At 48.3% G+C, this 16,520-nt stretch overlaps 2 protein-coding genes across 2 annotated transcripts; one reads left to right on the top strand and one right to left on the bottom strand.

The window, feature by feature from the left end:
• The first annotated feature begins 4,322 nt into the window (after positions 1-4,322).
• On the top strand, positions 4,323-6,034 carry LOC135808596 (uracil-DNA glycosylase-like). Its single transcript, XM_065321813.1, has one exon. It carries the CDS (start codon positions 4,554-4,556, stop codon positions 5,622-5,624), a length of 1,071 nt encoding a protein of 356 aa, XP_065177885.1. The 5' UTR covers positions 4,323-4,553; the 3' UTR covers positions 5,625-6,034.
• Positions 6,035-6,654: 620 nt separating this feature from the next.
• LOC135808595 (malonate--CoA ligase ACSF3, mitochondrial-like) lies at positions 6,655-16,479 on the bottom strand. Its single transcript, XM_065321812.1, has 13 exons — positions 16,333-16,479; positions 13,638-14,384; positions 13,292-13,409; positions 12,879-13,041; positions 12,054-12,250; positions 11,513-11,577; positions 11,051-11,130; positions 10,763-10,822; positions 10,304-10,401; positions 9,110-9,183; positions 8,637-8,712; positions 8,049-8,181; positions 6,655-7,502 (listed from the first exon to the last, which is right to left on the bottom strand). Exons 2-13 carry the CDS (start codon positions 14,293-14,295, stop codon positions 7,323-7,325), a joined length of 1,902 nt encoding a protein of 633 aa, XP_065177884.1. The 5' UTR covers positions 14,296-14,384; positions 16,333-16,479; the 3' UTR covers positions 6,655-7,322.
• Positions 16,480-16,520: the final 41 nt, after the last annotated feature.

Genomic DNA, 16,520 nt, shown 5'->3' with positions numbered 1-16,520 from the left:
TACATGTTTGTGTGTATCTGCGCTGCGAAAAGGATGGTTTTGTCCCGCGCCGCACACGCGAACCGCTCAACCAGTTTTGCGCTCTGTGCCGTCGCACCGGTAAAACCTATCTGAAGTGGAGTGGCGCGGCCGGGGAGAGTCCGGACGGGTGTGTTCCGCGTATCTACCCGCGATGGTGACTACAAAGTACAATGTCCGCATGTAGATCTACCAATGACGTTCAGCACTTCCACACGCACTCAAGCACCTCGAGTTGTGTCCCGGACTTCGTTGGACCGTAAGCTCTGAGCCAGCAACCGTGTGGTGTCTGCTAAGTTAGATGTTGTTCAACAAATGCGGTTCATCTGGCAAAGTGTGTTTAAGTCAGTTTCCAGAACGGGATCGAGTAGCGACGTCCTTGCAGTAACAAACTAATAATACTTGCAGGACATAGAACATGGGTGTCTAGACGACAGGACGCTTCTGGAAAGGCGCACTCGAGGTGTGTGCACTGAATTCAGCTCAGCTCAGTCTCTCGGACCTGTTCTTGCACTCGAAGTAGTACAATGTATACTTATTATACACTCACCACCCCTGCACCCCTGCACCCATTGCACGCACGCTGTGCGGCAGGCCTTCTTCATCCGGGAGAGGCAAGCACTCCAGATGACACTGGGGAGCTGGGATGGCCGGGAGCTCAAGCCTCGCCACTCCGCGAGAGATGGGGCTTGCGGTGAACTGTTTTACTGGACGGTAGGACAGACGTGGCCTCCGGGCTTAGCTTCAACTCAACAGTGCATTCCAGTGCCAAGCACTGTGAGAGTGGACTACGTGATATTTGCGATATTTGTCGCGCTTCGCCAAGGACCTCTTCAGGGGGTTGTCTTTCATGAAAGAGGCCTGACCAACCTACAGGCTACAGGCACCACCAATCGCTGAACTCGCATTGTTAATCAAATTCACCACAGCGTCGGTGCAACGTTAATCGTGCTAAACTGAGAATCTGCCTCTCAGGAAAGCATTGACCATTTGCCTGGGACTCTGTGAGCTGTGTGAGTGGACTGAGTACGTGATATTTGTGATTGCATCTGTTACAATTCGCTGAGGCCCTCATGCAGTGGTTGGCTTAGAAAAAGAGGCCCCGCTTCTCTGGGTATATAAGTATAACGTATATTGCACAGCCCATTGCCTAGTGATCGTGCTGGCAACATGTTAACAGGTGCTTGATGTCACCCAAATTATTTGGCATTCAGCCAAGCATACCCGCGGCCCGTAGATCTACGTGAAGCCTTTTGTTTTGACCCGGTGAGGGGCTGGAACTTTATAGTTTATCCAGCATTCTTGCCCTATCAAAGCCGGTGGCTGGAAGCCAGGAAGGCCCGGTAACTATTCCTACTACCCCTGCGTGACAAACTCTTAGAGACTGAGAACACCTTCACAGTTCATGGCTACCTCCTGGCAGATCAGAAGAACTGGCTTGCACTACCTGACCACGGGGTGAATCACTATTGTACCGTGACTCGCTATGCACATGATCATACACTCTATGTCGACGATTGTGCCATTGGTTAAACCGTTTGAGCAGATGAAAGCTGCTCACACTAGCTGACTCCCCATGCAATATCCAGCAACAGAGAAGCTCTCTCATAATTTTCATGTTGGCGACGTGTGATACACTAATATGAACAGCGGCACCTCTCCTCCAACTCCCCGAGACCAGACATACATCATTACATGTAGATATACCATATCGTACATGTATCTGAGGAAGGTGACCTGGGTACATACTGAGATTGACAATGCAATTTGTGTCATATCACTTGATTCACTTCATTGGGAGCTCGGGACAGCGTGTCCTGAACAATACATGACCCCATTGTTGAGAGGTGTCCGCTAAGGCAGGTTCTACTGTACTGGACTTGAGATGGCCCAAGGTCGCCAGGGGTGCGGTGACTCGGTGAGCAGTGAGCTAGCCTAGGAATCTAGGCAGTGAGTAGCTCGTGGTGATATGCTGTTTATGTGCTCCCTGGGATGGGTCCGGGTGAGGCTGCCCCTACCCCCATGTCGATGTGTCACCTTTTCCATCGGCATTCTACTTCCACAGACCTTACCCAGTACCCGATGGATGCAGTATCTGTGAAGTGTGATGGATTTCAACTACCTACATAGCATGCCTTTGATTGATGACGTCTGAGGGTACTTGGCCGATACTGCAGCAACGTGATTAACCCTTTACTTAGAGCCTTATTTCAGGAGATGCATGAATAATAGTATTGTATTGCTCCGAAAAACCGGGTTACAATCATGTAGGCTACTATTAGTATTGTGTATTTGACTATTTGTGATGGCCAAAGCACCAGCCAAGGACATGGACCAACAGGGCAGGTCATCAATGGCAGTATGGCACCATTCCTGGGGTCCAGCTCCAAGATCTTAGTAAAGACTATAATCTTTTTTTTCATTGTACTACAACGGCTCTACACTAAGTCTTGTAGGCAATCTGCCGCTCAAAGCGCAAGTCACGTTCCTCTCTTTCTCATCACATACATGTACGTGTACTTGCTGGTACTTTAAACGCACAGTTAGTGTCTCCGCACAATGAAGATCTCCCGATAGGCTGTGTAGGGCCTTTAGGAAATCCTGTAATGAAATCATTATCAATGTTTTAAGGTTACAAACACCACATACCAGATGAGCAAGATTCCCTGAAGCAAGGCTGAAGCTGCTGGAAGTGTCATGCAGTGCTTCGAATCCATCAACATTCCGATCGATGTTTGTTGTTGTTGTTGTTGTTGTTGTTGTTGTTGTTGTTGTTGTTGTTGTTGTTGTTGTTGTTGTTGTTGTTGATTTCTATTTTACTTCGCAAGGCCAAACGGATAATGATGCTCAATTAGAATTGGGCAAGAGAGAGAGAGAGAGAGAGAGAGAGAGAGAGAGAAGAGAGAGAGAGAGAGAGAGAGAGAGAGAGAGAGAGAGAGAGAGAGAGAGAGAGAGAGAGAGAGAGAGAGAGAGAGAGAGAGAGAGAGAGAGAGAGAGGGAAGCAGTGAGGTTATTAGTAGGGACATCGGAGGAGATGGATTAGTGGCGCGTGGTGGGCGCATCAACGTGTGGTTGGGGTAACAGCGAAGAACAAATTGCTATGTAATTTAGCACGGGAGATAGGATGAGCGATTTTGCAGCGTCAACAGAGGCAACACAAAGAGGTCATACAATGTGTGTGCACAAGCACAAGCTCTCTCTCTCTCTCTCTCTCTCTCTCTCTCTCTCTCTCTCTCTCTCTCTCTCTCTCTCTCTCTCTCTCTCTCTCTCTCTCTCTCTCTCTCTCTCTCTCTCTCTCTCTCTCTCTCTCTCTCTCTCTCTCTCTCTCTCTCTCTCTCTCTCTCTCTCTCCCCGTAGCTCTCTCCCGTTTTGAAATTCTCTCCCATAAAATTGGGCACCAGTGCCCGTTTGGCCTTGCGAAGTAAAAATAAAGATCAACAACATGACACTTGCTCTGAGCAAAGCAAAACTAAGGCGGCAGCGGATGATAGCCATTACAACGGAATACGGTTCGCTGCTTCTCTCAGCAATGAGGGATGCAATACGCTTGTAAAGCGAGACAGATTGCTTGCCCATGCCACCGGTTGTCGAGAAGACCAACGGGACAAATGAAGCATGCTCGATCTCCCGCAGCCTCACTTCGTACGACCGTCTTCGCTTTCTCATGGCGAACGTAGGTTTGGTTGGTTTGGGTTTGGTTTGGTTTGGTTTTTATTGTTTCAGCTCGTTGCCTCAACAGTACAAAGTACAAATACATCAACTTCGGAGGGATGAACGAAAAGAGAAAGTAAAACAGAGCAGAAAGGAAGATGCAACTGAAAAGGAAAGAAAAACGGAGAGAAACGGAGAAGGAATGTGGACTGGGCGAATTCATGAACCATTAATTACTAGAGCAGATGGCAGAAATGGAGGAGGACTGGTTCGAAGGCGCAAAAGGGTTGAAAACACGAACGTCGAAGAAGGTGCGTTGGAACTTGGAACCGCCCTCCCCACACTCCATTTGCTGCTACGTCCAAGGGTCGGATTTCGTTGCCGTGTGTTTGTGATCGTGAGTCTGTTCACACAACTACTACTTCAAGTACAGTGCTGGCAACTGAAATCCGACCCCTTGGTCGGATTTCAGTTGCCAGCACTGCACTGACGCATCATGTACAGCGCACTGTGCAGTGTGCAGCGAGCATCACGTGTCCCACAACGAAATGGCGGGAAATATGAGCGTACGAAAATGATAGCGTCGTCGTTTTCCATTTCGATGTCCAAGGCAAAAATACTAAAAATAGGCAAGCACGATACAGTATACAATGGTATAGGAGAGCCAGTGCAAAACTCGATTAGAAGGGCAAGATCAAGAAAGCTTTCTCGACATTACCAAGTACCGACACAATTCTGTTTGAGCAAGTGCATGCTTCGCGCCTCATTGCCAATAAGAAATCGAGGTGTGTTCGCAAGAAGGGCGCGGGGGTTATGTGGAGCAGCCCGTGCACCAATTAATTCTCCTACTAGTATTCAAATCGGCAGTTTGATTGAGAGAAGAAATGGCTCAAACTTCTCTGCACAGTTTCTTCAAGCGTCCAGCCTCCATGGTTGCAGCTGCACCACCCGCCAAACGGGTCAAGACCTCGGCGGAGTCTTGCAGCAGTAGCAGCAGCGCAAGTGATTCCCAATCCACTCAGGCCGTGTTAGAGAGAGCAGAACTGAATCGTCAAGCAGCACTGGAGCGTCGCAGGTCCAGCCAATCGTCCAGCCCGGGTGGTATTGGCAACAGCTGGAAACTGGCACTGGCTGCAGAGTTCAGCGAATCCTACTACACCACACTTCAGAAATTTGTGGCAAGTGAGAGGCAGAGTAAAACAATCTACCCACCGGAAGAAGAGGTATTCTCCTGGAGCAACCTGTGCCGTGCTCAGGACGTCAAAGTTGTAATCCTTGGCCAAGATCCCTACCATGGGCCGAACCAAGCACACGGCCTGTGCTTCAGCGTCAAGAAGGGACAGACGCCGCCACCGAGTCTGAGGAACATGTATACCGAACTGGAGCGAGACCTGAGCGGGTTCAAACGTCCGAAACACGGCGACCTGAGCACTTGGGCGCAGCAAGGAGTACTATTGCTGAATACTGTCCTTACCGTGCGCGCACATGAGGCAAACTCACACCAAGGAAAGGGCTGGGAGAAGCTTACCGATGCCGTTATTTCTTGGCTGAACAAAAACCTCTCTGGCGTTGTTTTCCTCCTATGGGGAAAGCATGCTCAGACGAAGGGTGCCTCAATCGACAAGCGGAAGCATCATGTTTTGACGTGTGTACACCCGTCACCGTTGTCCGCTCATCGTGGCTTTATTGGCTGTGGACACTTCACACGTGCCAATGAGCTCCTTTGCAAGCAGCAGAAAACACCAATCGACTGGGCTAGCATCTGTGATGAGAACTGGACACATCCGGACAGCACTGCACGTCTTGAATCACCACCTTCATCGCAGCCAGCCTTAGCGTCTCCATCAGCACCGACATCGCCAGATGCTTCTGTGAAGGAATCCAGCACAGCAACAACACCGCCAGCCCAAGTTAGCAGTCCGCCTGCCAAATATGACCCAACGCAGGAGTGGTGAAGCGTTTCGTGACAGTCAGAATTTCTCCAGTGTGTGCGTGGGTGTGTGTCACTGGCGTTAAAACTATCCTCTCCATCGTGCGTATCAATCAGTTTTTCTTGCGGACCTTTCGGACGTTGGACCCCTAGTTTCTCCTTGATTAACCTTGCCCTTTATGAGTGTGCGTACATTCTAGTGTACGCTTTGTGTTGTTGAATTTCTTAGATTGTTTAGGGAATGCAGGCCAACTGCATGTAAGTGTGCTACGCGTATGTCTGATTGTTAGTCACTGTACTTGCAGCGTGCTCGATATTCATACCATGGTAGTTCAGTCTGGTCCACATGTCTGTGTTTCTATTTCTTAGTTTATCCTGTTCTTTATTCCTTGACTAGCTAGTTTCTCTGGAGTGTGATGATAATTCCGGTTTATTTTTGGCCTTTGCTACAGATCAGTCCCAACTGGCACATTTGAACGTGACTTCTCTACTGAAGTAGTTCCAGATATTGCCGCAGTATCGGTGTGGTGTGCGCGGCATGTGTCTGAATTAACTACAGTGGTGGCAACTGAAATCCGACTCCTGATTTTCGTGCCCGAGTGCAGCACCATAGCAGTCTCTATTTTGTAGTGTTACAATCCCGTGCTGGGTCTTTGCTATGTGAGTGCATCTCTCTGGCGGTCGGATTTCAGTTGCCAGCACTGTAGTTCCAGATAATTATGCTCTGCCTTGCTGTGTGTGTGTCTGTGTGTCTGTGCGCACGCGCGCGCGTGTGTGTGTGTATGTGTGTGTGTGCCTCTCTCTCTCTCTCTCCATGAGAATTCTTTTGATGCTTCAGCAAACAGATCTTGCGAGACGGAATCGCTTTTTTGACATGCATGGCAGGGTGATGGAAACTACTAAGCACTTGTAGGGTGCCTGTTTTGTCATCTACAAGGGCTCATCAGAGGAGGTAGGTTACTAACTAGGAATGATCGATGATGATATAAATAATGTAACATGAAGCATTTTGGCATTATTTTAGTGATGACAGTTACATTGGAACTACTTCGAAGTACGTAAGTAATTGAGGAAGCTTGTTCCCCTCTTGGGCAATTCACCACATTTTAGAAACGTAATAACAGCAGGTTCTAGTACTGTGTACAGGGCCAGAATGAGCGAAATATGTCGAACAAGTTACATCACTGAGACACTCTTTTCGAAGCAACTATACAACCTGCCAAGAAATAGAAAAAGCAATATTGTACTTATTCTGCCGAACGTTAGTAGATTTAAAAGAGTATAAACCATACCAGATCTCCACTCATGATAAGTTACGTGTACGTGTTCTAGGATAGACGCATCTCGGTACCTATGTGAATAATCAGTATCTACAAGTATCATGATTGCATGCCAGCTTGTTCGAAAAGCTCTGCCCTAACGTTATACGGGTATTGAGTACTCTTGGAGCAATAGAGCAACCTACTTGATTATGACCACTGTGGTGTTGCCATGGCTGAACAAAACGCTGAGGCTAAAAGCCAGTCACATCTGCAGCATATTTTTTGCTTTGCTTATCCAGCAGGGTGAGCTACGCCTCCAGACGTCTGGGCAACAGAGCCAGGGGCTGTGATCTTGTTGTAAAGCTGCCCTTACCATAAAAGCATGATTGATTGAAACGTTTGCACAGGCACACAGCACACGGCATGTCTATCCGCTGTCCAGGTGGTGCAGAGTAGATGTGTCAGTGGCAATCATATTTCCCGTCCAAGACAAACTTCGCAAGCTCTTTCTTATTGACTTTGCCCATAGCGTTGCGCGGCAATTCAGGAGCAATGTGCATTCGCCGCGGTGCTAGGTAGGGAGGCAAGGACTTCTTTAGAAACTCCGCCAGGTCCTCGAGAGATGGTATAGTGAGAGAATCCTACCAAGAAGAAAATGTCACGAGAAACAAAGAGAGTGAAGAGTGGTTACTGGAACTTACTGCTGTTCATTTAATTTAGGTATTTGTTAGTCACGTACACATTTCACTGATACAGTCTATGTGCGATAAGTCACGCACTCGCAATACGCCGCACGCTTTTGCAATCCAGATGACAGGTACGTTCATACGTAAAGCGCATAATGTAAGTCGCGCACTCGCGATAGGTCAAGCATTCTCGTCTCCAGGATCGAGTGCGCGACATATCGAGAGTAGACTTCGCACAGAAGTGGTGGCAAGCCGCTGGCAAAGTCCCTGTACGGATGAAACGTACACCGTCACATGACTATAGAATACCCTCTATTCTTAATTATGCAGGATAGGTCACTGTGCGATACCAGTACACCAAAATAAAATAAGAGGCTTAAGTATGCATCACCATGGAGAGTGAAACACACAAGGAGTGGAAGCAAGAACTCTCCCAACTGACCAAGGAAACTCTAGCATGTGACCTCGCCAGCAACTGCAGTAAAATCGCAGCATTCTCACCTGAGCCCCTGGCATGGTGTTTGCTACGACAATAGCCGTGACAACTTCACCGTACGTTGTGTCTGGTAGACCAATAACGGCACAGTCAGCGATGCTAGGGTGGGCCAGGAGGCAGCGCTCCACATCCAGTGCACTGAGCAGCAAGATAATAACAATCAACAGCAGAAAGCACTAAGAAAGAGGGAGGGAGGGAGAGAGAGACAGACAGACAGACAGAGACAGTGAGCAAAGTTGAGTGGAAATACCAGGGTACTATACTAAACATCCATAGCCATTCACAACTGGTTTGTGGCATGTGCTGAACGAGGATGTGTTCACATCCAGTTAAAAGAACTAGTGAATGAAGACATGATGTGTAGGTGAAGACCACAACAGAAGTTACCCAGATGACGGCAGATGTATGAATGACTACTAGCACCACATTTTGTGTGTACGATACACATAACCAATCCAAAAACTCATTTCCAGTCGGAATTTCCTTTTCGAAATTGGTCACACTCTACCATCACAAATTGGCAATCTATTGCAGCTTAGATCCAGTTCTCTCCTCATCCATTTCACACTCAGTGCTCATGGGCACAAGCCTACCTTATCTTATAGCCACCAAACTTGATGATATCCACTGACGTTCGACCGACAATGCGGAACACACTATTCTCGTACACTGAGAAAGGCACAGGCAAAACAAGCATTACACACATACACACACACACACACACACGGACTTAACAAACGTGTCGCGAAAGATCTGCGATGAGCCAGAAAACTTTGTTTGGTGTCAGCGTGTAGCCAGTGTGGGCGTGCAGTTGTACACTGAACTGCGCTGATAGCTTAAACAGGGTTCCTTGAGTCCCCCCCCCCCTTCCTTGAGTCCACACTGAAATGTCAGTACATGTATAACAAACCTCCATGGGTGGTAAAAGCAATGAGTACAATCATGCACCCTATATTGGAGGTCAAGTGACTCCAAGAGGATATGCAGAGTCTGCACAAAGGTATGTTATATCCAGGATTACGGGCTAACACTGAACAAGCAGAGATGGAAAGCAGGATATTCTCACCGGCTGTATCACCAGTCAGGAACCAGCCATCTGCAGTGAACGACTTCTTTGTTGCCTCGGGTTTTCGCCAGTAACTGCATAGCGGTGATAACATAACACCAACGACAACAAAAACAACAACCTCTCGTATTGGCCAAAGATTGTTGTAAGAATAAAGATGTCTAACAACAACAAACAGAAAAGCATAATATTATGGTTATCTAGTGTAGACCCTTGGTTGGAGGGAAACAAATCAGCACACGAAGCACATATAGCTTCGACTAGGCCTTTCGTACCATCATGTTCCAAGTCGAATACAATGGCGATTAACACGGCATATAGCTTCGACTAGGCCTTTCGTACCATCACGTTCCAAGTCGAATACAATGGCGATTAACACGGCATATAGCTTCGACTAGGCCTTTCGTACCATCACGTTCCAAGTCGAATACAGTCGTCCCTCTCTAATCCGGCACCTTTTGCAACGGCATTTTCTGCCGGATAAACAAGGGTGCTGGATTATCAAATCCTGCCCTCCAACCCGGCTCACCTAGTAACGTACATGTTTGTGTCGTACGTCAAAATGTAGGGATTTTCTGTGTCAATCCAAGTACTTTGTCACAAGTTTGTGGAATGCATGTCTGTAACATGCCATGTCTATAACAATTAACATACACTTGGGAATATCCTATGCACTGGCATAGGATATTGGCACCGGTACGGTATGCGATGTACAACTGCTGGATTAGAAAATCAAATTATGTACAGTTTGAGTGATTTGTTGCAGAATATCGCTGCCGGAGGCGGAATTCAAGTGCCGGATTAAAGCGTAGAAAATGAACTGAAAAAATCCGTTTTGCCAGAAAGTGTGCTGGTTTGCAAGGGTGCTGGATAAACAAGTGCCGGATTAGAGAGGGACGACTGTACAATGGCGATTAACATGGCATATCGCTTCGACTAGGCCTTTCGTATCATCACGTTCCAAGTCGAATACAATGGCGATTAACACGGCAGCAAGCAAGTCCTCATAACCGGCACTTTACCGGTGGATATCTAGTGCCTTTTAGCAGGACTCCTACACATTGTTTGTGTAGTTCAAGTGTTAAAAAGTATCCTGGGATGTTACGCGTGAATTGTTCCAACTCCGTATTTGACTCTGATTGCAAGACAGCATGATTGATTGTACAGACAGATAATCCTGTACCCTGTGCTTACCCAGGGAATACTGACGGACCTCTGACCTGGAGTTCACCCTGCTCGCCCGCATAGCCGGGCATAGTGGATACTGCCACCGACGTTCCTTCGACCATTACCTGTGTGAGTGAGTGATCACAGAACAATGATGAAACGGTAATGACGCAAATCGCCGCTGTGCATAGCAGCACTACAGGAATCACTTTATTCCCATGGCCGCCAAACACCACATCTGCCACTAGAGTAACCCCTTCACATGACCCGAGCGCTCCGTCATGTATGTAAGAGTGTGCAGCTCACGGTCGCTAGCAGAATTACGATCGGTCAGGAAATCTCGAACGGACCATATAAAATTTCGTTCGGCATCGTATTTACGCAAGTATATCATGTCAGCCAGGTGCAGAGGGTGAAGCTACCTGCAGTAGGGCTGAATGGGTTCAATCAAATGTAAGCTGTACATAACACCACCTCGAGGCTTACCTCACTGTCAGAGCTCATGATCCTTGCTTCAACGCCTGGAAACGGCTGGCCAACAGCACCCTGTGCGGACACAAAAAAACATTGTTGTTCAGAACTTCAGATACAGTAGGCAACCACTCTGGCAAGGCAAGCACCTGAGACCACTATTACTACAGCTAGGACCACTATCACTAGGACGAAAAGGTGTTACGACTCGTATTTCCAATCGAGATTTTCGTTCATCGGAGATCAAGGGAGACAATTCTGTTTTATTGTAAGAATATAATTGTACGAATACAATCAACTCACCGCTAGGCGGTCACCATGTAGAGGGTTGGTCAAGCCCATGCCGATCTCAGTCATGCCGTACCGCTCCAACAGGCGATGACCTGTGCAACAGTGAGGATTAATGGAGGTAACTGCACTTAGTCTACATGTACAAGGATTGCAGGCATGGTAGGGTTGAGTACATCCTTGATCACTTGCATGTACTACTATAACTTATTTTGTAGCTACGGATAGGAACAATGAAAAATGCTTCACGGTTGCTGGCTGTACATCTACATCAGGAACGGCATGTGTTGGCCAGTTGAAATGCTACATAATAGTGCTTCAAAGTAGATATATCACGAAAGTTAGTTTGAAGATGAGCTACTCTAGTACTGGTATTCACTGCACTGATTCAGAACGGTCACACGCTACATGACATCCACACCAGTCCGGATTGTTAAAATGCTCTGGCAGTGTCGGCACACTCAGCGCAGTCCGTACCTGTCAGGTCCTGCCAAGCCTGCAGTATAGGGTCCGGTAGTGGTGCGGAGCCGGATATCATGACTCTGAACAGCAAGCACAATGCAGAGATGTCCCGATGTAGTCGCCATCGTGCCCACATTCATCAAGCACTCATACCGGTACATGTGGTGGAAGATCAGCATACCGAGGCAGACCAGCAAGGCATTCTCTTTCGGAGGGATCATTTTGAGTACGGAAATACGGGTTTCAAATCGGACTGTGTGGACCAATTTAATTATTTACAAGTTTATAATGCCACCTCACCTCCTTTCCTCCAAAGTCTATACATTTGTTCACTGGGGTCATTCTAGACTACATCTGGGAGCTTTGAGCTTCGATATAACGGCCTATACGATGACGTCACGCCATGCAATACTATATCTCCGCTGTCCACTGGTCATACAATCCTCACTTCACATCGCAGTGCACCATTGCTCATGAACAGGCAAGCACTCACAAAAGAAGGCAGAGCATAAAATAATGATGAGTTTCACACTTTTGTTAGATGAAAGAGGCCTACCTTAGTTCCTTGCAGCGTGCAGCCACATCCGCCTTCTCGCTCTGAGATAGTTGACAGTCCGCAGCATACTTGATTAGCTTGGCGTACATCGTGGGAACAGCCATGAACACAGACGGCCGTGCATTGCTAGGCTGCGCTGTGGCGGACACATTGTCCTTGATGCGCTGCATCGGAACGCCAAGCAGTCCTGTCCAGACCTGAAGGAGATGACAGGCAGGACCACACCCACACCAATACATGTACTACAGTATCAATACGCTCTCAGTGCGGTGAACATCTAGATTAACACGTTGTCGAAACCATTGAGCCATGCCATGGCTGAAGTACGGTGTGCCAGTCTGTGACATCATGATCACGCGCATTTGACTGCCAAAACGAGCAGTATGTGAATGGAGAGAAGGAGACGGAGGGGGATCTTGGCACCTTGGCCTGTATCATATGACCCAGTGGCAAAGCTAGCCCACCTTTTAGAGGGGTCACGGTCGAAATATCTTTGAAACGGTTTGGACTTTGGAGTTTGAACAGTAGCAAGTATGCTTGTAATTTGCAATTGGACAAATAGACAGCTACATCGCTACAGCTAGCTACAAGTACACGTGGACATTGCACACTGACATTGGACTGGCTTCACAACAGGCGCTGAGCTGCTCATCCCAGAAACACTGGAACCACTAGGTAACTGCTCTATGGTGAGCAGACCTTTTATGGCTACTTGGCCTGCACATGCACATGCCGAACAAAGGTGGATTTTTCTAGGGGGTGCACATGCCCCCCCCCCCCCCCCCCCCCCGTTCCCCTCACAAGCTACGTGTCTGTGACCCCTACCTTCTCAGCATCGAACCTTGGCAGCATGTTAACACTGGCACCGAGTGACAGAGGCACAGTGAGAGCATTGACAACGCCATGTACATGATGTAGTGGTAGACAGTGCAGGATGCAGTCTCGCGCCGAGATCTGCCAGGCGTCGCCAATGGATCGTACTCCAGCCCTGCACCAGGAAGTCGCGTGCAAGACAAACAGAGCAATACAAAGGCTCGCACATGCATAAGCACCTAGCGCATATCCAGACCAAGACGTTCGTACCCGCAAAGTAGTGAACAGTCAACACTTTAAAAGTGATAAGCTCCTAGAGTCCGGACATTGCTCAGCAGCCTCTGCTGGATATGGTCGCGCTCACTCATACTTGCATCTGCCACTTTGCGGAATGTGTACTTCAACTTAGCAGTAGTTGAACTTACCGCAGGTTTCCATGGGTAACTGGCACACCCTTTGGTGGACCAGTGGTCCCACTTGTATAGAACAGAGTTGCTGGATAGTCAGCCCACTCAGAAACCGATGGCGACCAAGATGGAGTATCTGCAGCCAGAGAGAGAAGTAAGGTTCAAAACCAACACGTGACAACAACTGTAATTACCAGGCACTATTAATATATTACACCGAGATATGTACTGGAACGCCTTGGGAAAATCGGAATACTAGTATGAGGCTTGGTAGCAAGACACAGGCAAGACAATACGGATCCTTCCAATAGCCTCACCATAATACATCAAGTAGATAGTGACAAACACTGACCTACATCCTCACCCTCAGCTCCACTTGGAAATGCCTTGATCGCCTCGTTAATTTCCACACCAGGAATGGAGAACTTCTCGGTCAGCTGACTGGCAGCAGCCTTGTGCGGCGTATCGAACAGGAGAGCTTTAGCTGAGGAGTCGTCGAGGAAGTACTCCATCATCTTGGTAGGATGTTGACTGCACAGTGGCATGAACACATAGCCAAGCGACCAACATGCCCACTGCGCTGCAACATACATGTAACTATTAGAACATAGCACGCCTATGATCGGTGGGCCGTTATTAGTGACTGCAGCTGCAGAGCCAAGGCAGGAGCTCAACGATTGTGTGAGTGCGTCCGCATGTGAGTAGATCAGCTGATAGCTCGTCGCGCCGCTGACACTATCAAATATGGCCAAGTCTGGGCTTCCGGACCGTTCAACAATACGATGTAGAGGCGAGCTCAGAGGGCCGTGCAGCGGAAAGCCACCCGCCGCACTCGTGGCACAATACCGTGCGTAACCTGGTGACCGGTGACTGGATGAGCACTGGTACACATGCGACACTGCACGCTGGTGTGACGGAGTTGAACTGGTAAAGCATGGTGCTGTTGACACCGACCTTGTCAGCGCCGCTTGAGCCCAGATTTGTCGAGATGCAGAGGGGCGGAGTAGACCGCAGCATGCCATGGCTGGTTCTGGTACGTTAACGTAGCGGCAACCGTACTGAGGGACCTTCACCTGCCCAACCAAGCTTCTTACTGGACACTGTGAGGTGCCTAGAAAGATAATTGCATGTATAAAACACATGATGGAAAGGTCCATGCTGAATTCAAAGTACTGTAGTTTAAGTAGATGAAACACATAAACCGCACCAAGTTTGGGTAGACCGTGCTGCCGTCAACGCAACTGAACATGCTTCATCTATTTTTGGGCTGCAGATAAACTCTCCAGGTCTGGACCCTTCGAGCCTAGCATGTTCATCTACCAATCACCTTTGGGTACTTGTTGCTTTGCAGGCCTGCCGGAACCGGTGCAGTTGGTCGGGTCATCATCACCGGACCGACCGACTTGTTGCCCACCAACGTATGTTTACCACTGAGAAGGTTATGTGTACCTGCTTTATCATACACAAAGAATGATATGCTACAGTATGGCCGGACCAATCGAAACTACTTCCGGCGGTCCTGCTACTGGTATGTGGAAAGGGCTGATCACCAGAATGTTTGAACAAAAATGCAATCATTGAATGGCTGAGTACGTGTGCGGATGGGTGTTGAACAGTTCTGATACCCAGTGTGCCCTTCACAGTCCAAAGCCACCTGGAATGGCTGGATCTGCGAATTTCCATTTTCTACTGTGCTTGTGAATTACCGAAGACACACGCCGGCCAAGTGCAACCTGCTACAATCAGGAACTGAGACCCCCAGCCCCGGGCCTCTTTGTGCCGGTCAGGTCAGACAGTATCGCTGCATTGTTAGTAGTGGTGTGCACGGGTAGTCGAGTACCCGTGCTACCCGTGAGGACCTCGGGTAGTCGGGTACCGAATAGTACCCGAAAACCCGAGGTCGCAGATGACATCATGTACAGTGCACGTGTACAAATAATTCACGCATGTCTACCCAATGCGCAAGGGGAGGGGCCGGTGTGCATTGTGGTCTTACCATGGAAGCATTACCCGATCGGGTACCCGTGCTACTCGTGGAAAACTACCCGGACCCGATACCCGAAGAAAATGCTACCCGACTCAGCCCTATTCATTTGCAACAATTAATATATAGAATGAATCTTGCCCCGATGGTCCTCATGTTCAACGGCATGCTGCATGAAACTCAGAGTTACAACAAACTATAAGCAAGAGTACATTGATTGATTGAATGATTTCACCATGTCCCTTCTCCCCTGATTCACTTGTGAGGTCTGCATTCAACACTAGGGTTTAGGGCCGAAGTGGTGGCCCGCCCTCCGATGCGAAAGTCTTAGCTTGATCATTCTGACAGTTGATGTGCTCCTCCCAACATCGGGTGATCGCGGCGACCGCGAGTCCGGCTAAGGCTGTGTTTACATGAGAAATTTCAACCCGGGTCGAGTTCAGCCCGGGTTGAAAGTCTGTACGATAGACAAAAGAGCGTTTACATGAAGACAGTTGACCCGGGTCAAATACTGATATGCCGCCAAAAGTCCACTTCTACAGTCCTGTATGGTCACGTGAATCCATTCGCGCGAAATTTGCATCTGCAGTGCCGTTCAAACCTGGCGCGAGACACGCACAGAAGTACGCTTGTATGATTTTCTTGACCCGGGTTGATTTCAACCCTCCCCTTGGGTTCAACCCTCCCCCCCAAGGGGAGGGTTGAAATCAACCCGGGGCGAAATTTCAACCCGGGTCAAGCGCAATGCGTCATGTAAACGCGCCATTCATTTTGTGCACATGGCGGGTTGAAATCTGACCCGGGTCGACCTCAACCCAGGTTGAAACCTCTCATGTAAACACAGCCTAACATTACTTTTTACACAATGGGAAGGGGGGGGGGGGAGGACTCTTGTTATAAACAAGAGTACATGGGGGGGGGGGGGGGGGGGGCTATGTTTTCTTGCTACTACACTTGCTCCACTGTTGCACTGTGCATGTGTAGAATGTACTTCCATGAATACAATCAGGCATGCAGTGTTTTTCAGGTTTATACAAGTAATAATATCAAGGGTATATACCAACTAATTACTTACCTTGAAACAGGCAGTTTAGTTAGAATAGTGAAGGTAGCATCTCCAAGGTACTACTGTCTGGTTATCGTACGGTTCAGCGACTATTGCAGCGAAAACATGCAGTGCAGTGATGACTTCTCCATCGTAATCGATTATGGTAATCGATCGTGAATATTCGAATATTCAAGGTTGTCAATGACGTCATGCTG

The sequence above is a fragment of the Sycon ciliatum genome, chromosome 2 (genome assembly GCF_964019385.1).
Source record: "Sycon ciliatum chromosome 2, ocSycCili1.1, whole genome shotgun sequence".
In the NCBI taxonomy this organism is placed as follows: domain Eukaryota; kingdom Metazoa; phylum Porifera; class Calcarea; order Leucosolenida; family Sycettidae; genus Sycon; species Sycon ciliatum.
The sequence above is the reverse complement of the archived record's forward strand: the minus strand, read 5'-3'. Positions and strand labels throughout refer to the sequence as shown.